Source organism: Lepidochelys olivacea (assembly GCF_965140295.1).
Source record: "Lepidochelys olivacea isolate rLepOli2 genome assembly, chromosome: 7".
Taxonomy (NCBI): domain Eukaryota; kingdom Metazoa; phylum Chordata; order Testudines; family Cheloniidae; genus Lepidochelys; species Lepidochelys olivacea.
Genome location: NC_140417.1, coordinates 58793687 through 58820950, shown reverse-complemented (window position 1 = coordinate 58820950; position 27264 = coordinate 58793687). Strand labels below are relative to the sequence as shown.

At 46.9% G+C, this 27264-nt stretch overlaps 1 protein-coding gene across 5 annotated transcripts in view; it reads left to right on the top strand.

Annotated features, from left to right (window-relative positions):
- ARHGAP22 (Rho GTPase activating protein 22) overlaps positions 1-27264 on the top strand; it is a 233883-nt gene that overhangs the window by 204250 nt on the left and 2369 nt on the right. For all 5 annotated transcript variants that reach the window (XM_084633580.1, XM_084633579.1, XM_084633581.1 and 2 more), the window contains 4 exons: positions 8858-8990; positions 15807-15880; positions 18037-18158; positions 22794-23697. In XM_084633580.1, coding sequence (XP_084489706.1) covers positions 8858-8990; positions 15807-15880; positions 18037-18158; positions 22794-23697 — 1233 coding nt within the window. The remainder of the gene's footprint in view (positions 1-8857; positions 8991-15806; positions 15881-18036; positions 18159-22793; positions 23698-27264) is intronic.

Sequence of the window (27264 nt, the reverse complement as noted above, 5' to 3'; positions counted from 1 at the left end):
GTTGGCTCTTTATGTAGGGAGAAGTGGCTCTGTTTGCTTTTGCAGAAGAGACTTGGGTCTTGTGCTTTCCAAGGGAAAGGGAGAAGTGGGGGTGAGAGTGGTTGATAACACAGCTTGTGAGCTAAGCTGGTTTTAGGAGATTTTTCTGCCTTCTTGGGCCTGTTGAGAATTTGCTGCTGGCATATCTGAACCCAAAGCCAGATTTGGAATTGAGCTCAAACTGTGAACCCCAATTTCAGCCTATCGTGGCTCTGATCACCCATTTGCTGGCCCATCTCCTCTGCATAGATGTTGTTATTCTGTATTACAATCAGACCTTTCTTCACATGTGCCCAAGAAGCAGAGGCCCAGCTATGGTGGAGACTGTCATTGTCCAAACCGGTGCAAGCTTGGGAGTAAACTGGTGTAAACTCCTGTTTTGAGGCCCTTATCGTAGGGCTTGTCTTGACTACTGGGGTAAATGGACTTACTTTACACTACTCCAGCTGGAGTTGACGTAGCTTAGGTCAACTTACTGCAGTGTCTTCACTGTGCTGCATTGACGGAAGACGCTCTCCGGTCGAACTCCCTTACACTTCTTGGAGAGGTAGAGTACTGGGGTTGATCATAGAGCGCTCTGCCGTCGATTTAGCGGATCCCTGCTGCATCGATTGCTGCAGCGTCGATCACCGAGTAGTGAAGACCAGCGCTTAGTTTGAGTAGCTTACTTCAGTTTAGCATGAACCTCTTCCTAATCGACTCAAGTTACACCAAAAAAAAAAAAAAAAAATCCATGGCAAGGTGAGCACACAGTATAGCTAAGGCTGGTGGGAGCAGACCAGCAATGAAAGCGCACGGTATATAGCTAAAGCTGAAGAGAGAGGATGGGGAGCAGGATGACCAGCTCCTTACACGTCTAACTGTAATATGTAGGCAAAAAAGGTTCATGATCCTCGAGGACTTCAGTTTGTGTGACATATGCTGGCGGTCTCCGGCTGCGAGTACTGAAACATCCCTGGAATTTCTAAATATTGTAGGAAATTGTCACCTAACTCAAAGTGTTACAGTGAACCCGGGGGAACTCTAGATTAGACCTTGTCGTAATAGATAAAAAGGAACTGATCACAGAACTAAAAATTAAGGGTAGCTTAGGTACAAGTAATCATGACTTCATCACGTTTATAATGTGCAAACAGAATAAAGTCCAGTCCAGTGATTATATATATACACACACACGGGTGCTTTAAAAAGGCCAATTTCACAAAGCAGGAAACAATTTTGAGTCAGATCTGCTGACAGGAATAATTTAATCATAAATTGTTTTAAGAACATGGTACTTAGATGCCCAAAAAGCCAATGTTGAGGAATATAATTATAGCTGCTTTCACTGCCCTTTTAAACCAGGTATTTTTTAAACCAATACCTTCTTCCTCACCGTTGGCTTTTTGGGCATCTAAGTAAAATGTTCTTATAACAATTCCCAACTACCACTCCCATTTATTTCTGTCAGCAGATCTGACTCAAAATTGTTTCCTGCTTTGTGAAATTAGCCTTTTTAAAGCGCCGCCTGTATATGTGTGTGTGTGCACACTGGACTGGACTTTATTCTGTTTGCACATTATAAATGTGATCAAGTAATGATTACTTATATACTCTGTGTGTGTGTGTGTGTATGTGTATGTGTATGTGTGTATATATATAAAAACAAATGGAAGAAAGGGAAAGTTGATTGTAAGGAATATAAATCAGAAATTAAGAATTGTAGAAAATTGATAAGGGAAGCAAAGCTGTGGCCAGCAGAGCAAAGGACACCAAGGCATTATAGAAGTATATTCGGAACAAAAAAAATCCTGACAGTAGTACTGGCCCATAACTAGATGGAAATGGTAGAATTATCAATAATAAAGCAGAAAAGGCAGAAGCGTTGAATAAATATTTTTGTTCTGTATATGGGTAAAAACCAGATGATGTAGTCTCGTCGTATGACGATAGCACCTTTACCATTAGTATCTCAGGAAGATGTTACACAGCAGCTACTAAAGTTGGACAGTTTAAAAATTTTTAATTGGTAGAGCCAGATAACTTTCCTCCAGGAGTTTTAAAAGAGTTGGCTGACGGACTGGCTTGACTTTTATTGTTGATTAGAATACTGGCGAAGTTCCAGAAGATTAGAAGAAAAGCCCATTTTGTGCCAATATTTAAAAGATATAAATGGGATGACCCATGTCAGTCTGACATTGATCCAGGGCAAGATAATGGAGGGGCTGAAATGGGATGCAATGAATAAAGAATTAAAGGGGGAGTAATATAATTAATGACCATTGACATAGGCTTATGGAAAATAGATCCTTTCAAACAAATTTGTTTTTTTTATTACAAGTTTGGTTGATAACAGTAATAGTGTACAGTTGTATGCTTAGACTTCTGCAAGGCATTTGACCTGGTACTGTACAGCATTTTGATTAAAAAAATTAGAATGATATAAAATTAACATGGCACACATTAAAAGGATTAAAATCTGGCTAACTGATCGGTCTCAAAATGTAATTGTAAATGGGAAATCATCATTGAACAGCTGTGTTGGTTGTGGGGTCCCGAAGGGATTGGTTTTTGGCCCATGTTGTTTAACATTTTTATCACTAACCTGGAAGAAAACATAAACCCATCTCTGCAGGAAAGCTGCAGAGAGTGGGAATCCTAAGGGATCAGAGACAGTTAGGAGTGAGCAGGCTGTGACAGAGTCTTGGGAGTCAGGACTGGGACTCCAGACAGGGAGGGGCTAGAAGGGGCCTGCCAATGCAGGGAGGGACAGAAATGTTTGTTTTGTGGGCTTTGTTCTAGGACTTTGGTTTGGAGTTTATTTTATATAAATAAACCCAGCCCCCAAGGAGGGGTATTTTTGACCATAAAAAGCCTAGGTGAAGTTTTATTTGAACAGCCCAAGAGGGAAAACTGAAGCATGTTGCTTGTAGCATGACCCTGAGGCCTTGAGGGCGTGCATGGGAGGCATCTGACCCCATTAGAGGACAGCACAGGCAAGGGGACCACCCCGTAGAATGAAGGCAGTGGGTAGTGCTTGGGCAGGGGGCGTGCACAGGACTGCACTGGTGACACCTCATCTGGAATACTGTGTGCAGTTCTAGTTTCCCATGGCTGAGAAAGATAAATTCAAACTGGAACAGGTGCAGAGAGGGGCTACTAGTGTGGTCCGAGGAATGGAAAACCTGCCTTACAAGAGGAGACTCAAAGAGCTTCATTTGTTTAGCCTAACCAAACACAGGCTGAGGGGAGATATGATTGCTCTCTATAAATACATCATTGGGATAAATACCAGAACAGAAAAGGAATTATTTAAGTTAAGCACCAATGTGGACCCAAGAACAAATGGCTATAAACTGGCCATCACCAAGTTTAGGCTTGAAATTAGACCAAGGTTTCTAGCCATCAGAGAAGTGAAGTTCTGGAACAGCCTTCCAAGGGGAGCAGTGGGGGCAAAAAATCTAACTGGCATGAAGACGGAGCTTGATAAATTTATTGAGGGGATGATATGATGGGACTGCCTACAATAACACAAGGCAGATCTGTGACTGCTAGCAGCAAATATCTCCAATGGACGGCCGTGAGACACTGGATGAGGAGGGCTCTGAGTTACTACAGAGAATTCTTTCCCAGGTGTCTGGCTGGCGGGTCTTGCCCACATGCTCAGGGTCTAACTCAGGGGTCTCAAACACGCAGCCCGCGGAGTTATTTTCTGTGGCCCGCAATAGCTCCCCTCATCCCCCACCTCGGCCCCCCCATGGGTGCCGCGTCCTTGCTCCTCCACCTACCTCCCACCACTTCCCGCTGCTCTTAGGACTTTCCAGGAGGGAAGGGGGGAGGAGTGGGGACACGGAGCACTCAGGGGAGGAGGCGGAGAAGAGGCGGGGCGGGGTGGGGTGGGGCCTCATGGAAGGGGTGGGGGCAGGGCCAGGAGCAGATCGGGGGGGCTTTTGTATTTTTGTATGAAAAGGTGTCAGTGATGCGACGCTTGGGCCAATGTATTAGTCCTCATGTGGCCCTCGTGGTGACCTGAGTTTGAGATCCCTTGTCTAACTGATAGCCATATTTGGAGTCGGGAAGGAATTTTGCCATGGGTCACATTGGCAGAGACCCCGGGGGGTTTTGCCTTCCTCTGCAGCAGGGGCACTGGTCACTTGCAGATTTAAACTACTGTAAATGATGGATTCTCTGTAACTTGAAGACTTCAAACCATGATTTGAGGCCTTCCATAACTTAGCCAGAGGTTAGGGGTCCATTGCAGGGATGGGTGGGCGAGGTTCTGTGTGATGCGCAGGAGGTCAGACTAGATCATCATGATGGTCCCTTCTGGCCTTAAAGTATGAGCCTGAGCTTGGTGGAGGAGTGCATATGGGCCAGGAGAGTGCCCAGCATTGCTAAGGGGGAGGGGAGCGGACAGTGTGGTAAAGACAGTGGGTAGCCCACAGGAAAGCTAAGGCAGAGAGGAGCACATGGGCAAGGAGAGGGCACTGTGTATAGTGAAGGGTGTGGGCAGTGCACAGGCCAGAGCATTGCACAGTATAGCTAAGGCTGCGTTTCCGCTTCCGTTCCTGCCTCTGCAGTTTCCATTCCTTCTGGCCTTTTCCGTCCTTGTCAGAGAGCGTCCTGGCATGGTCTCGCCCAGAGGTGAATGTTTTTCTGCAGCTTGGAGTGAGATTCAGTCACTTGCTTTTGGGGTGAAAGAAATCCCCTTTATGCCACACCCAAACCTTGCTAAGAGGCCTTGTTTGCACACATCACCCTCAAACTGTTACATGTGGAGTAGGGAGGAGCAGAGGCGCTGTGCCCCCTCACAGAAGGGGACAGGACGAGAGGGAGCAGAAGGAGCCTGGCAATTCATGATGGCTCCATGCCCTCTTCTGTCCTCCCCTCCTAGGAGCAAGGATGCCCCCCTGCTCCTTCCCCCTGTCTCCCTGTAACGCCTGGGAAGGAGGAGTGGTATGAAGAACACATGGAGCTCCCCTCTGTCTGGAAGAAGGAAGGGGGCCCTACTGCAGCCTGGAGGGGTTTGAAGAACCCCCGTGGTGGCAGAGGGGTAATTGTGAGGTGGGCACAGCTGATGGTGGGTTGGGCAGATGGGGAGTGGGGGGAGATAGATGCAGAACTGATGGAAACTGGGGGATGAATTGATTGGGACTGGGCAGACGCACTTCGATTTGTTTTCCCTGTGTTTACCCTCATCCCATGTCTTGAATTTAGAAACATTTCATTTACATTTAAATGTACTGGCGCTAGATTGTGTTGATGTATTTTGACTTCCAGTGGTACACTTTTAATCAGGCACTTAGTTATATACTTGCGCAACACAAAGTGATCCGTAACTTGCGTGCTTTCTTTAGATAACTTGTTTATGTGCTGCCCAGTACTTTTCCAAAAAAGGGACTGTATGAGTGAGTGTCAACATTTCGGTCAATAAGAAAGAGAAATTAGACGTCAGTTTTTCTTGTGCGTTTAACTTCTAATTTTAATTAGTTTTAATAGAATGAATAGCATGCTGTTTGAATCTCAGTACAGTGTATTTGTATAATTATTTGTTTGTTTTCAAGATTTAATTGGAATATTGTATAGTGGCACAATTAACCTTTTATTTTGAGATTAATAAGTACAACCCGGCACACAACTCTTGAAACCTTGCGATCCCTGGCTGATGGCAGGCTCACTAGAGAGCAAACCCCTGAAGAGCCATTTGGCCTGCCAAGATTTGGACATTGCTTTATCCAGCCCACCTGAAAATGTCCTTGAATACCACTGCTGTAGGTAATTAATTAATGCTGTGGCATTACTATATTTATTACTGCCAGTTAAGTGTTGAAATTAAAATGGTTTTGTTTGCTTCGGCTTTCATGCAGCTTTACAGTTGGTCTATCACATTTAAAACCTGGAACTGAAATAACCAAGGTGATTTAACAATAGAGTGTATGGCATCAGACAGGGTGGTGGTAAAACAGTAAAGGGAAGGAACTGAATATGCAAAGAGAATAACATCTGCAGACTCTCATCAAATTTAATCCAGCCCTGCATGTGATAAGCTATGGTACCTTGCAGGATAGTTATTAGAACGGCTGGAAATGCATGGGCGAGAGAGCCAGAGGGTTGATGCTAATCTGCTGCATGGAAAACATGGCTGTCCAGTAACCCCTGAGTTCCACAGCTGTGTGTCTTGCATGCAAGAGCAAAAACTGAGAGGTTGGATGGAGTTGTTAATGTTACAAAAACTGATGACAAAGCAACCAAACAAAATAGAATGGGGCGTTATCGCAAAGACGAGGATTTGAGGTGCTCGGCTCTACCCCTCTGGTTCCCCATTGTCACCAGGTCTACCTTTCTTAGAAGTCTTTGAACATGTCAGAGTAGGAGAGCCATTTGGTATAATGTATTTAGACTTCCAAAAGGCCTCACACAAGGGGCCACTGTAGTACCACTAGAGTAGTCAGGGGTGAGAGGCAAAGTGTTGCCCTGGATCAAAAACTGTCTAGGAGTCAGAAGGAAAAGAGTAGGCATAATGGTCAATTGTCATCACAGTAGAAGGTTAACAGCAGGGGACACCAAGGTTCCAGACTAGGGTCTGTGTTCTTTACTTGATTTACTTCAGTTAATTGATTACTTACGAATGATCTGGAAAGGCGGGTGAGCAGCAGGGTAGGAAAATTTGTAGAGGACATAAAGTTGTTTAGGCGGGACCAGAGAGGACTGGTGAGAAACGTCAGAGCAACTTCAACAAGCTAGGGGAATGGACAACACAATGGCAAATAAAATTCAATGTTGATAAATGCAAAGTGAGGCACATAGGAGGGAATAATAGAAATTACTCAAACCTTACAGGGTTTTAATTAGCTCTGCCCACTCAAGAAAGGGACCTGGGTGTCATTGTTGATAGCTCAATGAACACCTCTGCTTAATGTGCAGCTACAGCCAAAAAAGGAAACAGGATGTTAGGATGCACAAGGAAGGGGATTAAGGATAATATGAAAACATTATAAAATCATAGAAATGTAGGTCTGGGAGGTCCTGGAAGAGGTCATCAAATCCAGCCCCTTACAATGAGGTGGGACCAAGTAAACCTAGACCATCCCTGACAGGTGTTTGTCTAACCGGTTTACAAACCTCCAGTGATGGGGGGTGGGATTTCACAATCTCCTTTGGAAGCCTATTCCAGTGCTTAACTATCCTTCTAGTTAGAAAGTTTTCCCCAATATCCAACCTAAATCTCCCTCACTGCAGATTTAGCCCATTACTACTTCTCCTACCTTCAGTGGACATGGAGAACAATTAATCATGGCTAAGGCTGCAAGTTTGTCATGGAAGTCACGGATTTCATGACTTTCTGTGACTTCTGCAGTGGCCAGCGCACCTGGCTCAGGGGCAGCTCAGGCACCGGCCGCTGCTGGGGCAGACTTGGGCCACCGCCCCCTCCCCACACAGCAGAGTTTGGGTGTGGAAGGTGGCAGGGGATTGGGGCATGGGACAGGGTTGGGCAGGCTCTGGGCAGCGCTTACCTTGGGTGTTCCCTGGAAGCGGCGACATCCCCCTCACTCAGCTCCTAGACGGATATTGTTGCCAGGCAGCTCTGCGCGCTGCCTCAGCCTGCAGGCACCTCCCCGGCAGCTCCTGGCCAATGGGAGCTGCGAAGCCAGTGCTCTGGTTGGAGGCAGCATGCAGAGTTGCCTGGCTACGCCTCTGCCTAGGAGCTGAACAAAATAGGTGTTAAACACTTCCGCCTTCTTGATGTCCTCAGTTATTAGCTCTCTTTCCCTGCTAAATAGATGACCTATACTTTTCTTCATCTTCCTGTTACTCCTAATGTAATTAAAGAACCTCTTCTCATTGTCTTTCATGTCACTTGCTAGGTATAACTCATTTCTTGCCTTAGCCTTTCTGATTTTGTCCCTACATGCTTGTGCTATTCTTTTGTTCTCCTTTAGCAATTTGTCCCAAGCACGGTCAGCTTGTCTGGATAACCCAGAAAGCAGAACCCTGAGCAGAGCAATAGGAGCTGTGTGAGTGGAGCAGAGAGACACTGGGCTAGTGCTCCAGTGTAGAGTATGAAACAGCAAGTGCCAAATGGCATGGCTTGGGAGGCAGAGGGCCCCAAAGCCAAAGGGGGGAACCTGGGCAGGAGTGTCACCTGCCGTACGGCATGCAGGGCGCAGACAGCTCAGAATGGCTGAATTCTGCTCCGACAGTCACAGCAATGGGCACTGGCTGGGGAGAGCGACAGCTATCAGAAGTGGCAAAGGTTACACTATTGTGCCAAACGCTGGATCAGTTTGGTTTTTAGAAGGTACAAAGCTTTATTTTCAGCACAGCAGTCACAACAGCATGCTCTCCTGGGCAGCACACTTCTCTGCTCTCCCTACTTCACAAGAGTGTGCACCCCCCACCATCCTGCTTCCCCCGCTCACCTGGCTTCACACACTCTCCCTGACAGATGCGGAGATTTTTCCCATCACCAACAGGACGCACCTGTAAGCAGCTGAGCAACGGAGGCGCTTTCCTCTCTGATCTAGTGCTTTGTCTCTGTCACGCTGTGTGGTGAGGAGTGAGGGCATGAATTCTGGGGCAGGCCATGGCAAAGGAATGCATGGGCTCCCAGATGGCCTGCCTGAGCGTTTTGTGACTCCCTCAAGTAGATTTGCCCATGTTGGTTGGACATGTGGCAGGAGTGCCCTCCTCCTCCACTTCTCAGGGCCTGCCCTTTCATACATCATAAGAAGGGCCTGTTAGCCACCTCCCTGCGTTCCTCCCGGAGAAGGTGCATAGGGCTTGTGGGACAGTCAGCTTGCAGGTTTCTAAAATTCACCCTTCTTTCCTCCTGTTGCAGCAACACGGATGTTCACACCGTGGCATCCCTCCTGAAGCTTTATCTCCGAGAGCTGCCAGAGCCCGTCATCCCCTTTGCCAAATATGAAGACTTCCTGTCATGTGGACAGCTGCTCTCCAAGGACAAGGGAGAGGTTAGTGCTCCTTCTACCCTTCCTCCTTTTACCCTCCATGCCATTCCTGGAGCCTCGCGACTCAATGAACAACAGCCTCTCCATTTTCTCCTCCAGGGCCTGAGCCAAAGCCCACTGAAGTCCATGGGAACCTTCCCCGTGACTCTGATGGGCTTTGAATCAGGCCTTAACAGTCTAAGCTCCAGCTTGGAGCAGGCGTCTTTCACAAGTTAGCCTTGAAATCCTGTGGTTCTGTGTCCATTGTGCACGTTTTTATGTACTCTTGGGCTATGGCTGTTTCTTCCTTAGCAGGGCTATCCCGTAGGCCAATGATCCCCAACGCGGTGCCTGTGGGCACCATGGCGCCCACCGGGGCATTTATGTGCGCCTGCCTACTGACAAGGGAGCGCTTCCGCTGGACAACCCGCCGCCGAGGAGCGCAGCTGCCGGACAACCAGCTGCCGAAATGCCACCTAGGAGCGGCAACGCCAAGAAGCGTCACCTCTGAAATGCCGCCGCTGGGCATCCGGCGCCCACCACACTCTTCTGGAAACCTGACTATACTATAGCAACAGAAAGGTTGGGGACCACTGCTCTAGGCGTTGCAGTAACAACTGAGAGTCAGGAGAGCTGGGTTTTATTTCCAGCTCTGCTCCTGCCTTGCTCTGTGATCTAGGACAAATCCATTTGCCTCAGTGTCTCATCTCTTCCTTGAGGATAATAATTCCTACCGCACAGGGGGATGGGGAGGTTTTTCGAACTGACATTTGTAAAGGGCTTTGAGTTTCTCAGAGGAAAGGAGCCAGAAAAGGGCAAATTATATTTTCCCATGTGGGTATGAGGGGAAATAACAGCACCTCTACAGCACCTTTCATTTGAGGGTCTTTTCTTCAGCTTCTTCCCTATCTTATTCCAAGCAATGGAAGGGACTGAAGGAGCCCTCCAGCTCTCTGGTGGTGGTGGAGATTCGGGAGGGTTGTTCCTCCCATGGACTTGTTAGGTGGGGCAGGGTGATAGACAAAGGGATAGATCTGATCCAAGAGTCCTGCTCCTATCCCTGTGATATCTGAGCTCTCTACTGGATGGCGTGTCAGAGCTGCTGTCGTGTGCATGACTGTCACTTTCTAAGTGGGGATTTTACAAGCCTGATTCTAGTGTCTGCCAAAGAAGAACAGATGCCTGTGGAGTCAAGAGTCTTGGGTTCCATCACCTCTTCCATGTATGTGTGGTCCATAGTACAGGCCCATATCTCCCTCTGTTAGCTGCTCCTAGTGGCCTGCAATACAAACCTGCTGCTTAAAGCGAGTTGCACAGTTAGTTATGCTCTAGCTCAAGTGGCAAAGGTCTGCGTAGTGATGCCGATGGTCCCGGATTCAATCCCTGCTGAGGCTGTACAGGTGAGGCCACCATTTGTAAAGCATGTGATGCAGCTGCCAGGCCTGGGTTCTGTATTCAGCACACAGATTTCTTACTCTATGACACAAGCACAGCTGCTCTGCCTATAAAAAGCAGCAGCACTTCAGATGGTTTAGTTTGGTGGTAATGTGGACGGGGTTTAACCTGCACAGACTGCGGAGAGAGATTTGGATTTCCGAAGCCTGTTACACAAGAGCAGACTCAATGCCAAGTTTGGCAAACATCATTTTATATCCTCATTTAATTTATAACCGACACAGTTGGCCTGTATTTGTCTGTCCTGGCTGCAATGATCTGGGAAGCAGCAATCTGAGTTGCTTTTGTGTGAATGATGCGAGACAGAATTGTATTGGATTATTCTGTCTGGCATAGAACATTGCCAGTGCCTTGGCGGTGTCTCTTTAAGCCACTACTGAAAATGCACTTGTCACAACTTCTGAGCTGTCAAGAAGATTTGGAGTCTCAGTGTGGGTTGTTTCCTTGAAGGAACTGGAACACACGCAGCACGGACAGGGATTTCCCCAAGTCGTTATGTGCCCAGTGGAGCCGATAGCACAGTTTAGCATGGAACACTGCACTGGCCCATAGAGCTGGCTGAACTTTGTGTGGAAGGTTTTCTTTCTGAAAAATGCAGTTTCATTGAAACTGAAGTTTTTCATGGGGAAAACGTTGATTCTGATGAAAAATGTCAGGTTTCCCCTGGGGAATTTGAAACCAGAATTTGTTTTGAATCAATACTCCCAAAAACAAATGTTCATTTTGACTTCAGCCATCAGTTTTTCAATTTTTCTGAACGAAATGAAAATCTTTGTTTTGAATTGGATGTTTTGACTTAAAAAGTCAAAATGTCTTTTCATTCAGTTTGTTTCAAACTGAAAACAACTGATATTTTAAGTCAAAAGGTCAATTCAAAACAAAACTAACAAAAAACTTTTGCTTGAAAATATCATGACCTGTTAAATTGAAACAAAAACTTTTGTTTTGTTTCAAAAAGTTGGTTTTGAAGCCGTTTGAAATTTCCCATGGGAACTGAAATTTTTTGGCCAAAAACTTTCTTCATTTAAAATTTACGCCACTAAAAATGTCTCTGATCCTTTGCGCTGTTCTGTTTTGAGCAAAGATGGGTATCGTTATATAAAACATTTAGTACTGCTCAATGCATCTGCCCTCACCAACTGCAGCAAACCAGCCTCAGGAGCTGTCCTAAACTTTGTGTGTGTTATCCAGATTGCTCAGAGCTCCCCAGCTTCTCTTCCAACACTGATCGAGGCCCCTCAGCTCCGGTACAACCCCAGTGTGGCGGCTATCATGCAGGCAGGTTTTTAAGAGCGTCCTTGAACGATGGCTGGCATGGCTGTAGTGCTGTAAATGGGACAATCTTTCTTTCTCAGGGTATTTTGACGCTTTGGTTCTGGTCCCAGCCAGTGCAGGGCAGGGTAGTGCCCAGGTGCATGAGAAAGAAAAATTGGGGGAACACTTCGAAACTTTTTAAAAAATCATGTGAGTTCAGGCTGAGCTCTCCTGGTAGTATTTTTGGCTTCTCCATTTCCAAATGGAAGCCAGCATTCATGGAATAAATAAGCTAGTAAATGATTTTGAACATTTAAAAAGGAGATTTGGGGCAAAGATGTGAGTTGCTTTGCTAAACCCTGGTTCTCCTAACCCAGCTGGGGGCTCTCATGTTAGCCTTAGTCTGTTTTGCACCTTGGAGATTCCTGAAACCTGTCCTTGTGAAGTAGTCTCCTGTAGGGATTGGTGCAAAACACGGTAGTTTACATTAGTGTCATGCCAGAGGGTTGAGCCATTGATAAAACACACTGCACTAGTAAGTGAAAGAGTACTGGAGCTAACTGGCTCTCGTGGACGATCCCAACCATCACGCATGCCCAGTGCTATTAGACCATTTGTGCCTGGCGCTGTTTGCATTCAGGAAGATGGCTTTCACACTTTCCTGTGGTGGAGGTGCTAGCCCCAGGCTTTCAGCAGGGGTTGGTCTCGTTGTCAATGGATGCCAGCTTGTGACAAAATGACAAGTGCTCCTGCAAAGTCTGCAGCAGTAAAGATAGAAGTTTTATCTGCCAAATATCTGCATTGTGATCGGTCCGTGGATGCTATCTTTCTAACCCCATTTTCTCTGTCTACCGCCTTTGGGCCCTGCATCAAACTAACCCTCTAACTGATGAGAAGGATCAGGTGCAGCTCTCATTGCAAAGCTCTCTGCTCAGTCCTGTGGGGCCATGGCATGGAGCAATTTATCAACACACAAAGCCGGATTCTGCCCTGACCGATACCTTTGAAGCGAATAGGGTTGCACAAAGTGAAAGCCAGGGAAGAATTTGCCCTGTTAGTTCAATTGCTTGTAGATCAGGCCCATCTCTAAAAATATGGTAAAATAACTTGTTTAGAGTAACTTAAAAACTGAGCTGAACTTTCATCCCAAGCTACAACTTTATCTGAATCGAACCTTTTCAGAGGTTCAAACATCTATGGCTGGCATTTTCACAAGTGACTGGTGATTTTGTATTCCACAGTTTTTGACACCATTAAACAGGCCTGATTTTCAGGAAGTACTAAGCACCTGTTTTCTCTGACCCTTTTAAAGTGTCTCAAGTTGGACTTCCAGATATTAAAGCACCCAACTAGTCACTTTTGAAAATCTTGGCCTTTAACTTTTTCTTTTTAATAACTAGATTTCTGTGCACTCCATGTCTTGGAATTTACTGGATTAGGCTGGGAATGGAAGCAGAAATAGTGAAATATTACAAGAAGGGTGTTTTTCTCTGGACGATTTTCTGAAGCTTATCAAATGTTTTTCCCTAACCTGTGAAAACTAGCCTCTTTTTTTGTTAAGTTTTCCTATCACTACTTAATAATCCATAATTTAGTGTCCTCAAATGCACTGTCTGGTCTATCAGCACAAGAAGGAATTGTTCTTCCAACCGTCTGCTGTGTGGGAGTTTGTTAAATCTCTAGGAGGACGTTGCAATACGTCACAGGCCTTGTCTCCTCACATTTTAATGTGAAAATCCAGCTGTCTACCCCAAATCTATGGTGGTGAAGAAGGTTGTCACAGCTCGTTGCATGAAAAATGGAGCAGTTGCCTGTTGTCCGTTTTTAAAACCTGCGTTCCTGCCAAGCCATCAGTTGCACTGTTCATAGCAAACTGGTAGCTAAGCAGGCAAATAAGATGGTCAAATTGTGTTGGTATCTAAGGGCAGATCATAACTAGCTAAGGCCTGTCCTCCAACCATTGAAGTCCATGGGGCAGTTTCCATTGACTTTAATGAGTGCTGACTCAAGCAGTAAAGGTTTAGTGACTTGATCAGTATCTACTGGTGCTTGATGTACAGAATTTTTCAACCTCTTCATTTTGGACAGTATGTGCTTTTTCTACTGGAGGAATCAGTCTGCTCACGTGGTGAACTGGAGAGCATGTAGCTTGTTTCACTTCATAAACCACAAGTGTGTTTCTTCTCCCCCCACCCGCCCTTTTCTCTTTCCCCAAGGGAGTGGTTTTTTTCAGAAAATTCCAAGCAGGAGTTTTCAGACTGGGGAACAGCCCAGGTACTCTGCTCGGAGATAACTCCTGCTGCTTACTATGCAGATGCGGCGGTCACTTTCCAGCAGAACCAGTGAGGTTCTGTTGCACAAACTGGGGCAAGATTGGGCGGGGGGGGGTGTACAAGGTGTGTATATTCCAAGAGGTGTGTATCCCTGCTTCATGGGGATGCAGTGCGCATTGGCTCATGGGGACCTAGGGGCAGGCTACAGGAGTAGGTGGTGCCCTACCACGCAGCTTGTTTTTTCCCAGTCCCCCAGCGTTACTAAAAAGGTGACCACATTTGGTCAAGTCCCATAGAAAGGCACTAAACAAGAAGCCCCACAAAGCCATTTTTGCAGTCACTGCTCAGAGTAGAACTGCCTGTTAGGCATGGAACTCGGTGTCAGGACTCCTGGATTCTTTTCCTGATTCTACCACAGTGTTGCCATGGAGGAGTCCTTTTGCCTCTTCATGCCTCAGTTTCCCTGCTTGTAAAATGGGAATAATACTTCCCTACCTCTCCAGGGGCTGTTGAGGCTAAATCCATTGGTGTCTGTACAGTGCCTTGAGATTCTTGCATGGAAAACATCCTGGAAGTGCAAAGGGTCATTATTGGTAGGAGTGAGTTCTGCTTCTCCGCAAGACAGGGATGGTGTAAGTGCTGTGTTACAGGTGGGAAAACTGAGTCACCGAGGTGCAGTGTCTTGTCTAAGGCCAGTGGCAGAATTTGTGCTGGTGAAATTGGGAGATGCAGAGAGTAGAGTTGGATAGTGTCGGGGGGAGGTGCCAGTGGGTCACAGAGCTGGGGATCTCGCTGTCAGATCAGTGCCTCCTTACGTAAATTGATGGCAGGAATTGAGTTTGCAAATCAGTGGTCAAATTCTAGGTCCCCCTCCCCCAGCTATGCACATGAAGAGCTATTGGAATTGGAAAAGGTTCAGAAAAGGGGAAAAAAATGATTAGGGGTATGCAACAGCTTCCATCTGAGGAAAGACTAATAAGATTGGGACTTTTCAGCTTGGAAAAGAGATGACTAAGGGGGGACATGATAGAGGTCTATAAAATCATGACTGGTGTGGGGAAAGTAAAACAGAAGTGTTATTTACTCCTTCTCACAACACAAGAACTAGGGGTCACCAAATGAAATTAATAGGCAGCAGGTTTAAAACAAACAAAAGGAAGTATTTCTTCACACAAGGTACAGTCAACCTCTGGAACTCCTTGCCAGAGAATGCTGTGAAGACCAAGACTATAACAGGGTTCAAAAAAAGAACTAGATAAGTTCATGGAGGGTAGATCTAGCCAGGATCGGCAGGGATGCAAAATCATGCTCCCTAGCCTCTATTTGCCAGAATGGGAATGGGCGACAGGGGATGGATCGATGATTACCTGTTCTGCCCATTCCCTCTGAAGCACCTGGCATTTGGCCACTGTTGGAAGACAGGATACTAGGCTAGATGGAACATTGGTCTGCCCAGTCTGGCTGTTCTTATATTCTTATTAGTTTTGAAGGCAGCATTGAGCAGGTAACATCCTGGGGGTGAGGAGCCATCGCCTGCAGCAAAACAGTGCAGATCCTTGGAGCCCAGCACATGGGGCTTGCACATACCCAGCTTCACCTCCGGGGTGGGTGTGTTTGAAGACAGGGTGGAGCTGGTAGATCTGCAATGTCATTATCTCTCTTCCTCTTTCCCAAGGTAGAGTGCACCACCCTGGGGGGGTACCAGTTTGCTGGGGGTGACAGGGCATGCCCACCCTGAGGTTCCATGGAGCACCCCACTTTCAATGTCTTATGGCATGGGCTTGGCTGAGGGAAGAGGATTTGCCCAGGCTGCACTCTGCTCTACATCACTGTTCTTGTTGTTTGTCTCCTCCTGTAGGGCACCCGAGAGCTGGCTAAACAGGTGAAGACCCTGCCCCAGGCAAACTACAACCTCCTCAAATACATATGCAAGTAAGTGGCATTAATTAGCGCCCAGGAATGCCAGAGCTGCCAATTTTTGTTCGGCTTCATGTGACATCATAGGCAAATGATTTAATGAGCCGATTTGCACATTTGAAACTAATTTGCATATAACTAAACTCCTGCTTTAAATATGTGTGTGGATTCAATGCTCATGCAGTTCTGATAAATGAAGTGCTTGGTTTATCTCGAGGACAGGCTGCTCTCACCCAGTGCCCTGCCAATAGGCCTCGGTATTAATCACATTTGTTATGGTAGTGCCTAGGGACAAACCAAGAGTGGGCCCACACTGCTCTAGACACTGTGCTAATGCAGAGGAGCAGACAGATCTTGCACTAAAGTGGTTACAGTCTAATTAACTACTTATGCTAAACAATCTGTTCCATCTTCTGTGTGGCTATGACACTCTGAGTACGGTTCTCCAGCCTGAGAAAGAGCTCTGTGCACGCTCAGAAGCCTGTCTCTCTCACCAACAGAAAGTGGTCTAATAAAAGATATCACCTCACCCACCTTGTCTCTCTACAATCTAAATAGAGCATCCCCCATACTGTAAGATAGCAAGACTTTGGGGGAGGGGAGGCTTTTCACCTCAGTTTTTTCACCCTTTTCCACAAAAATGAACTTTGTTTTTCCTCAGATGATTTAAAAAACAAAACAAAAAGGGTGGTGAGAATAGCAGTTCTTCTGGGAATGGTGGTTTGCTCCTTTCTGCCGTGTTCCTGGGTAAGAAACGGCAGGAATTTGCTCAAATTATCATTGTGAATTCCTGGAGAGACAAGGTGGGTGAGGTAATGTCTTTTATTGGACCAACTTCTGTTAGTGAGACAGACCAGTTTTTCGAGCTACACAGAGCTCTTCCTCAGGTCTGGGAAAGGTACTCAGGCCATGTCTACACTACAAAATTAAGTCGACCTAACTTGGTCGGCATACAGCCGCCACAGTAATTACATCGCTTGTGTGTGGTCTACACTTTTCTCCTTGTGTTGGCGGTGCTCATCCTCACCAGGAGCGCTTGTATTGAGTGTACTGTCAGTGTGGGGCATTGTGGGAAGGCTTCTGAAAGACCGTAACAGTTGACATAAGTAATACAGCATAGATAACCCTGTGTCGACCTAGCTACATTGACTCTACGCAGCTCATGAAGATGGAGTTATTAAATTGGCATAGCTGAACAGTTATGTCGACAGGAGCAAAATTTACATGTAGACACTTTCATAGATAGGTCTATGTAAGCAGCTTTGTGTCAACCGAAGGCCAGGTCTACATTAGAACTTACTTTGGTATAAGTGTCACTCAAGGGTGTGAAAAATCCACACCCCTGAGTGACATAGTTATACTGACCTTAACCCCCTGTGTAGAGCTTCTCCTGCCGACATAACTTCTGGAGTTATTAAGCCGATGGCTTAGAGTGTCTTCACCAGAAGCATTACATGCAAGTTTGTAGTGGAGACCTGCCCTAACTCTGTAGTGTAGAGCAGGCTGAAGTGTGTCACAGCTAGACAGATATGGAGTTAACACACATTGCAACAGCCCATTCAAAGTGAAGTGGTCAGCTAACGCTGCTACAGTCGTAGGACAAAGGAGGGTGAGGGGGGTTACAGATTGAGCCATAAATCCAGTGTCTTTATAAAGTGTCTGATTTTTGATGTATAGCAGAGTTATGAATTGAAGTTCCCAAGCTTGTCTTTTGAAGGGGTTGTGTCGGTTTCCTTTGAGGACTGAGAGATCAGATATGGACTGGTTGTTTTGTGAAAAGCTTTCGCCTACAGGTGATGTGGTGTATCGTGGATCCTTGTTAAAAGAGGCGAGAACCTCAGTTTTCACACAGATTAAATGGTCCCATGTCTGCTTCACTAGTGACCGCTGGCCCTTTCCTCTTCCCACGTTCCAGTGGAATTGGGGTTACTATTATTATATATTTGTCCTGTGGCAGCGCTGAGGAGCCTCGGTTATGGCCCCGGGACCCCACTGCGCTTAGTGCTGTACGAACAGATCCAGACAGCTCCCGCCCACGGAGTTTACAGTCTGAGACGAGAGACAACCGGTGACTGCAGGAGCACAAGGAACTAGTGAGATGGAAGGTTTCGTGTGCCATTTACTCCTCTCTCTCTCTCGCTGTGTTTTCTTTTTTCTGGGGGCTTCTGAAGATTCCTCGATGAAGTTCAGGCTCACTCCAGTGTGAACAAGATGAGCGTCCAGAACCTCGCTACGGTGTTCGGCCCAAATATACTGCGGCCCAAAATGGAAGATCCAGTCACCATCATGGAGGGTAGGTGCTCTCATTAAGGTCTCATGTTCTGGACCCGCAGGGAAGCCGCTTGTAAAGTGTTGCTGCCAGAAATAAGATGCCATTTGTCATATACACTACAGATAATGTCATGGGGGGGGCCATCACCGGCAGCAAGCTGGGCATCCTCTCAGTCAATGCCTGTGCATGGGCACACCATTTCCCTTAGTGCTTGGAACAGCCTCCCGTATCACCTCTGCAGTGAGGTAATATGGGAGTATGTACCTCAGGGTTGGACTCAGCCGGCCAGTGCCATTGCTATTTTTAGGCGCTGGCTTGAGCAGAGAGAGTGCGCGTAGGTCTCTCTTAGCTGGAAATATGCCTCACAGCTGCAGTGTAGATGTACCCTTCCAAGCGTGGGCTTCCAAAATGCTTGCTGTGCTGAGAACATGTGGGACAAAGGCAAGACCCAGGGCATCAGTTTAAAATCACTGTTAGTTTTGGATCAACTTGCCTTTAAAAGTCTTTAATCTTAAACTTTACAAAATCCCTAGAAAAATTCTGTTCCTGACATGTCCCAAACAAATCGGTTGCTTCAATTCAAAATGAGGAGGGCAGAAAACAGAGCTTAGAACGGAAGCCTGGACGCAGCCATAACTATGGAGTCGTTCCTGATGCTGGCTCATAAAGCCGGTCCCACCGAGGGGATGTCCCTTTCCTGTGTTTGTGGCTCAGCTAGAAAGAGAAAAGTGCCCACAAATATCTGGCTGCGCTGCAGCTGGCTCTTCGCTGCATGCAGGGCGTCCTTCTTGCAATCTACTGCAGGGATTGCTGAGCTGGGGAGAATGGAACGTGGCATGATGGGGTGAAATAGGCTGGGAGAAAAGTGTGGGCAGGGGGTGGGGGAGCCAGACTTCTCCTCTTCCACATGCTCTGGGCTTCCGAGGCATGGGCTCTTCCCAGGGGGGCAGTGTGGCTGGTATCATCTCAACACAGATGGGGCAATATTGAGTGTGCGAGATCCACAGTAACTGCTGTCGGTCCAGCCAGCGCAAGGATGGCTTGCACAGACAGGTCTGTATCGCATGTGTGTGCTACTGCCCTGCTAGTGGATGGATTTAGAACTACTTGACTGTGTAGCTCCAGTGGTAGAGGCCTGTGTTTTCAGAGCAGGAAGATCTGAATTTTCTCCCTGTTTCCATGAAACTCTGAGAGCAGCACAGTGACTGTTATAAAGTGGCTGCTCGTTTGTTATAAGTTTTAGCCTGACTGTTCACACCACCCGAATCACACCCCTAATGCAGACCTTGCTGTACAAATGCATAATCTTAAGAATAACATTTTCATTGCCATTTGAGCTGAGTGCAGATTTGTCCATTCAAGACCATGTAAGTGCAGATCTCCTGGGGTGCAGAACACTTTCTCCTTCCCGTGACTGGGATCAGCACCAGCTGGGACCTAGTCCTGTTGGGGAGTTATAAATATCTGTTGTTTGATGAAGGCTGATCCAAGGATTTGTCTGAGAAACCCAGGCACAAAGCACCGGGCAATGATCAGCACCTAAAAAGCAATTCCCCACTTTAATTCTTTCTTGTTCTGTGATGATCTGCTCATTTTTCTTCTGAAGTTGAGCCCCTTCAGTTGGGGATGCTGGACATTGGTAGCCAAGAAATGGGGACTTGGGTCAAAGCATTTATTACCAAGCATCATTTCTGGAATATAGGGCAATCATAGTGTTCCAAACATATTCTGTGGGCCCTTCAGCCAAGTTCAGAGGCAATGTGATATGGTGGTAAATGGCAGTGTTTGTTACTCAGCAGTAAATCAACGTACCTCAGGCCATCTTGGCTGTACTGTGCACCTTCTTACATCTCCTGTTGGTTGTTTTTGCTACTTTTCCCTCCCCTTATGCCTTTCTCAGTGTATAATTACACCCACCCTCTTACAGAAACCTGTAATGTACATTGTCAGCTACATCGTCTCCTCGCCCAGCCCTCTGCTTTTATTAGACCCACGAGAGAAATCAGAGAGGCTATTCAAAAAGGAAGGAGGCTGCATAAAACAATGAGCTGTATGGCATCAGATGTTCCCTGCTCTGTACAAGTCTCTGTCACAAACATACAAAATTCCCTATCTCTGAAGCATGTCCCAGCATCCAAAGCTTGAAATATCCACCTCCTCAAGGGCCAACAAAGGTCTTGGGCGCTCTCTCTGGCTGCAGTTCTGCTTCAGAGCCGAGGAACAGCCTACTGCTCCATGTAACTGTGGTCTACAATCACAGTGGTGCACATCTCAGCAAGACACGTGCAACCAATGCTGAGCAACAGGGGCAGTTCTGCTGGCGCCATCCAACGTCTGGCACCAAGATGCTAATTGCAAAGTGGCTGAAATCTGCCCCTTGCTCTGTTCTGAACTCCAGGAGTGTCAGGGGAAGTGTGCTATGCGTGATGGAATTACTTCGGCTAAAACAGTCATTCTCATCCTCTGAAAAGGAGCTGCCTTTAGTCCAAGGTCCAAATGAGCTTCCTAAAGACACAGAGAGTGGGCACCCTCCTTAATTAGCAGGGGACAGTTCTCGAGCCTGTGTTACACAGGGGAGTAGATTAGATGACCACAATGGTTCCTTCAGGTCTCCCACTCTATGAATGGAGGCCTAGGAGGTTAAGGCTCAGCTTGCTATGGGCCCAACTTCACCCGGTGTGTCCGACAAATACCACTGCCCGCTAGTGGCTGGAGGCCAAGCAAGAGGACATAGGCCATGTTACCAGCAGTAACTTTGACACTTAACTTAAAGGGGAATGTCTCTGAGACCCTGTGCTTTGTGTTGAGCTGCACATGTTGGGATTATTCCCCAAGCTCACATGGGTGATTAGGTGTACCCACACCCACTCACTGGGGTACTCTGTCCCTCTCTAATGGTGGCTGGGCCACACACAGAGGATGATGAGCCCTTGCTACAGCATCTCCTGCCTCAGCTGACAGACCTAGGTCAGTGAGCTGAGTCCCATGCTTTTAGAGCCAGAGGGCCCAGGTGATGACGACCCAGGGCATGTTACGGAGCTCAGCTGCTGATCATAGTGTTTATACTGTATGTACATTTCCACAGGTTCCTTACTTGGGTGCACTCTTCTCAAACTGTCAAATGAAGTAATTAGATACTGACTTGAACCGGAATCCTGGATTCAAATATCTCCAACCTGGAGAAAAGCTGGGATCCCACTCTAAACTTTGCAGCCTGTGACCATGTTTGGAAAGAATACATGTCGAGTCCTAAGCAGACAACATGAAGGATGCTTTATGTTACTGTCCATTGAGGGCAAAAGATCAGTTAGATATAAATGGTGGAAGGGGGAAGGGATTCTGCCTAATATAGCTGCTCTTCAGCTCAAGGAGTAAAGTGGGATCTGGCACGGGCTGCCGTCAGACAGGATATTGGGCTAGATGGACCATTGCTCTGACCCAGTATAGCCATTCTTATGTTCTGTGTAAAAAGATACAGAGAAATACTCTGAGCCATTAACAATATACCTTTAAAATGGGGCTTTTCTTAAACATAGAAACCAAAATGTTTAAAGTTGGGGCCCTGAATCCGTGTTTAGGTACCAAATAAGCAGTCTAATTTTTATAAGTGTTTAGTTCTCCCATCTCCTGTGGACTTCAATAGAAGTTGTAGGATCTCAGCATCTCAAAATATCAGGCCTCTTATTGAGTTGTTGTTATTATATAGTTGTAAGTACATATTTTTAAGTGCCCATATTTGAAAAGTTTGGCCTTATTCTTCATTGATCTTCAACAAAAAAGATAAACTGTAATTAATGAAATTGCTGTTGATTGTGATTTTCTCATTTATATGGTAGAAAATACTTTGATAAATGGCTTTTTCTACTAGTTTCTGTTTCACTGCTGAAAAAACAATTAGAGCTCACTTATGAATTGGCCATTGTTAATTTTCTGACATTCTGCATAGAGTATTTTGCTCAACTTTGATGAGTTAAAGTAGGGTAACTCAACTGAAGTCAATGGAGTTACATAAAAAATGAATCTATCCCAGTAATTTAAAAATCTTATTTCTATGGCACTTTCCAAACTGATATGTAAACGAGGGGTGACTTTGTCTATCTTGAAAAGCAGCCACTTTTGAGGTTGGGACATCACAGGTGTTTAACACTTCAGGACAGGATTGAAGATCACAACTCCTCCATTTGGAACAGAAGTATAGAAACAGGTATTTGGATTGAATGGTGCAGAAAACCATTTGTTCTGCTTACATATGAGAATCCACCCATCCACATAACCTATGTACAGGAAAATTACACTGGTGTCAAGCTTTCTCCAGGATTCTTTGCTTAACTAGGGGAGGAAGCATGGTTTAGTGGTTAGGGCAAGGGGGACTGGGAGTTAATGATCTGTATTGTGGTAACTGGTCTGGATCAGGGTCTTCTGTGCCTCATTTCTCCCCTTTCTAATAATGGGAACAATGATACTCACTCCCCTTCTGCAGTCCTTGAAGGAAAGGTGGCCAGAGTCCTTGCTATGTATTGCTTATAGAGACCCATTGTGCTTGGTGCTCAAGGACATGCCCCTGAAGAGCCCGGGGGTTTCTTTCAGATAGAAAACGAATATCCAAGGCCTTCTTGTTTCTCGCATTAAGTTCTTGCCTCTATTCTCTCCCCGCAGGCACCTCGCTGGTCCAGCACTTGATGACAGTGTTGATAAGTGAACACGGACAAATCTTTGCCATTTCCCAGGCTGATGTGGCCGGGGCTCAGCCCGAAGCCCGCTCTGTGCTGCAGCGCAGCATGGTGGAGTGGATCTCCGAGGAAGATGGGGAGGAGAGCAGGTCGGAGAAGAGCGCCTCCAGCCCTGCCGACTTGCCTTCTAGCAGTGCCATGGCGCCAGACGCCACGCCCAGCTTGCTGGCGAAAAACGCCCCTCAGGAGCACAGCAGCAAAGCCACCCAGCCTGCCACCAGCCCCAGCAAGAGGGTGCAGACATTACCCACCTGGAAGTACTCCTTCCGGCAACAGGGGGCAAGGTCTGTCAGCCCCAAGCTGGGTAGCTCATCCTTAGACATTCCTAATCTCTCCTCCAGCGGGAACTGGCTGATGAATGGACTGTACTCTCTCCGAGGCCACCGCCGGACGTCCTCTGGGGAGCGGGTGAAAGACTCAGGTTCATCCCAAAGACTCTCCACCTACGACAACGTCCCCTCCTCCAGCCTCTCCCTGAGCACACACAGCATCGCCAGCACTGCCTGGTCCACCTCGTCCTGTGAGATCTCTGTCGTCGATTCTGTCAGCAGCTGCCCGGCCTGCCGGGCCAGTGACTCCTCTGCTTTAAGCTCCCTCAAAACGGAATGGGCCACTCAGGGCTCGCTGTCGCAGAGCGAGGTCAAGACTGTGGACCTGGAGAACAGCATGGAAAGGTTCGAAATGTGCATCAGCAGCTGCAGCGAGCAGAGTGACCTGGCGGCTGCTTCCAAAGACTCAGCCAAATGTTCCAGGGCTCTGCAGAGCCTGGTTTCAGAGCTAAAGACAGGACTGAGCAAACAGAGGACTGAGTATGAGTCTAGTATCAAAAGGTAACACGACTGTCAGCTGTGAGCGGGATCTCTCACTGCAGCATTGTCCTTGTCTGAGCAATACATTCCTGCTCCAAACAGGGAATAGACCCAGTTCTGCCGCAATGCGCCTGAGCTGCAACCTGGGGATTGAGGTTGGCTTAGGAGAAGGGGCTGTGAAGTTTAGATACAGATCTGGATCTGATCTCCCCCAAAGCTCAGTGGTAACTGGTTCCGGCTTCGCTCCCATCTCTAATATCTTCCAGTTAGCCACAGCTGAAAAATGAGATTTCCGTTCTGTGGGAAATTCCAGTATTTTATCATTTTCAGTGGACATTGGAGGGGTTTTAGTTCAGTCTGTTGGCCTCATGGGAGATGTAGTCCAGCTGGAGAGCCCAACGCACAGGGGGGAAGAGGGCATGGGGCACCTGGACTATTACTCCCATGAGGCACTGTGGCAGCTCAGCCTGACGCAAAGACTGTCAGCCCAGCTTGAAACAAAAGCTTTGGTTTAAGATTTTTACCTGTGGAAAATTCCACCAAAATCCATCTTTTCTTGGGCGGGGGATGGAAATGTGATTTTTGACAGAGCCCCATTTTCCAGCAGGAATGTATTTCAGTTGCAATTTTTAGACCAGCCCTACTTACAGCTTAGTTCTTGTACTTTCAAAGCTTAGACATTCTGGGCTGAGACTCCTCTTTGAGTACACACACACACACACATATTTGCTCAGACGTTTCCTTCGCTAGAAATCTGGCTTTGCTCCTTTCTTTGATGCATTGTGACTTAGCCCTTCAGAGATGCACAGAGAAATGGTCATTTCTTCTTTAGTGCAGCCTGCTTTCCTCAGCCATCAGGTCCCTTACAGATTGGGACGTGGGTTGCTGAGCCTCTGCCCCTGCTGGTTTCCAAGCTGGAGTTGTTTATAATCATCCCATCTTTGAAGAGAGTTTTCCTTTCAAAACCAAGCAGCTTGCACACAGCTCCCATCCCAATCCAAGGGACTCATGCACATGTGAGTGAGAGCTGAAGTTGGCCCCAGGCATGTGGGAGGAACAAAATCTTAACTCTTTCATGTGTCCCCCCTGCAAAACATCTGGGTGGATAACAGGTGAGGTGGGAAAAATGGGGGTTGCCTGGGAATGGGGGAAAACAGCCGCCCAGAGCAGCACATTTCCCCCACTGCAGAGACTAAAGCCCAGGTAAAGGTAGAGGAGGGAATGCTGTCTCGGAAAGTGCTAACCCACCTTGCATAACTCTCCTGAGAAAAGCCTGAGCTGACTTCACTCTTGCATGCTGCATGTGGAGTCCAAGCACTGGCTGCCAGTCTACACTAAGTGCTGGCCTGGCTGCCTGGGCCGGGGGGGGGGGGCGGTGACTGGGTACCCCCCCCCCCTTCTGAGTGCATCTGCAACCATTTGCATAGCTAGTGCCCACTTCTGCGGGAGCAGTGGCTCAGGCTTGCAGAAATGGACATGCAGCCTGGCGGAATTAGATGAATTTTGGCTATGCCTCCTTGCTTTATTTATTTAGGAAAAAGCGATGGATTAAATCCATTTGTCTAAAAACCTCTTTCCTGGCTGGTTGTTTTGGATCTGTGGCTGTGCTTGTGTGGTTTTCAGAGCTCCATCTCAGTAGCAAGGTATGGTTTAATGAGGAACTCTGCGCTTTTATTTTGTGGCGCAAAGAGAAGCTGAGCGTGTGTGAACGCACTGCCTGGGGCAGGGGCAGGAGTCCCTGTTGATGGAAGGGCTGCTGTTTGCCTGTTTTCTCTCTCTCACTCATTCTTAGTCAGAAAGAGGCAGGTTTTATAGCTGCCCTGTGCGCAATCTGTGCCATAGCAATTTGCGGGTGTTAAAATGACCAGGCTCCCTCTATTAGAATACCAGGTGGTGAAAGGACAGCTACAGCCAGGACTGCATAGCAGCAGCTCCAGGAAAGATTCTTTCCTCATGGAAAAGTCCTGTAGAGTGTAATAGGGATGAAAGCTGTAGGGCTGCATAGAAAGGTACTCAAGTAATTTAGTATTTTAGCCGAGAATGAGACTCGTAGTGCAGGCTTTTCAGCTGTTTTATAGAATCGCACGAGGGTGTGGCGGGCGGGTGGAGGATTTAATTGGCACGTCAGTGCTATAGGATGGTTAAAAATTCTGCAGTAAGGTTTGAGTTTTCTTCTAAATTCTCCAGGGCTTTTCCAAAGCAGAAGCTGGATTTTCTTCCCTAGCTAATCTGCTGGGTGCTAGGAAAACTGCCTTGGACCGTTATTTGTTTCAGGACATATGTGAATATTCCCAGTTATAACTGTAGGACCCTCCAGCAGGCCAGCACTCAGTCTGTTCAGCAAGCGAGGCAGTGGTCTGCAAGATTTCCTTGGCATTGGGGCCATCTGGGTAGGGAACAGAAAGGGTGCCAGTGGTTGGCCATCACCTGGCTGTGGAGGAGGATTAGTGTCCTGGCCAACTCTTAAGTCTGTCGGTTATTTTTGATGGGAGGTGCTGTTGATAAGGCTGTGATCCTTAATTGGAGGTGATGGAACTGCTTTGAAATAGCTTTGTTTCCTTGCATAGAAGAGCATTCAAAAGATACTTCTGAGCAACTGTTCATCCAACCCAAGGAGACTTGGCTGGAGTTTAACTCACACATGAAGCTACAAAGAAGGCCCATAAGGAGACCTGGGTTGCAGACTATTAGGTAGATGACTGGTAGGCCACTGTGTTCCCAGACACAAACGTGGTGGAGATGGAGCTAAGGCTCAGAGAATGTGTTGATAACTTAAGGGTCAAAAACATCATAGCGCTGTTATTGTGCCAGACTGACAGTATCCTGTATGTCCTGGACAAACCATATGGAGTTTAGATAAGTTTTTTTGAATTGGATTGTGTGCCTTGATGTTGAAAATGCCCTTGTTCATGATGGTGGTGGATTGTATGTAATTTTTCTAGGGACTCAACTAATGTATATGTTAGGACCATCAAAAGACTTTCTGGGACAATGTGTGTAAAGTGGGTTTCTTAGGAAATAGCTGGGGGGTGAGGGCCATGCAAATGACCCACTTGGACTCCACCCTTTTGAAGCTGGGCCCTAGGGAGGAAAGAAAAACCCATTTGCTACTAATCACCTGCTCCTGGAAAGTCCATGTCAGAATCCCTGAACTGTGTAAAGGGTGGACTAAACTTGTTCTGAGCAGAAGCTGTGATGAACTTGTGACCACAGAGGAAACCCCATGGATGAAAGTTGAGACTGCTCCTGCCAGAGGCCCCAGTAGGGGGGTGGTGGGGAGTTCTCTGGTAACCTTATTAGCACATGTGTAGGTTCTTCTATTGCTTTTAATCTGCTTTCTCTGTAGTGCTTTTATCTTAAGAATAAAATAGGCTTGCACAGGAAGAACTGTGTGATACCCTAGAAGTATTAACAATCCCCGTTATCAGTCTCTGAAGAGAAAACAAACAGATGTGCCTGGGCAGCCTGTCTCTGCAGCCTGGAAGTACCTCAGTCAGCAGGGAGCAAGATGCAGGTCTCCCCTCACAGAGGTGACCGCTGGGGAGCCAGAAGCATGAGGCGGGGTGCCCGTGTTGCAGCAGTGAGGGG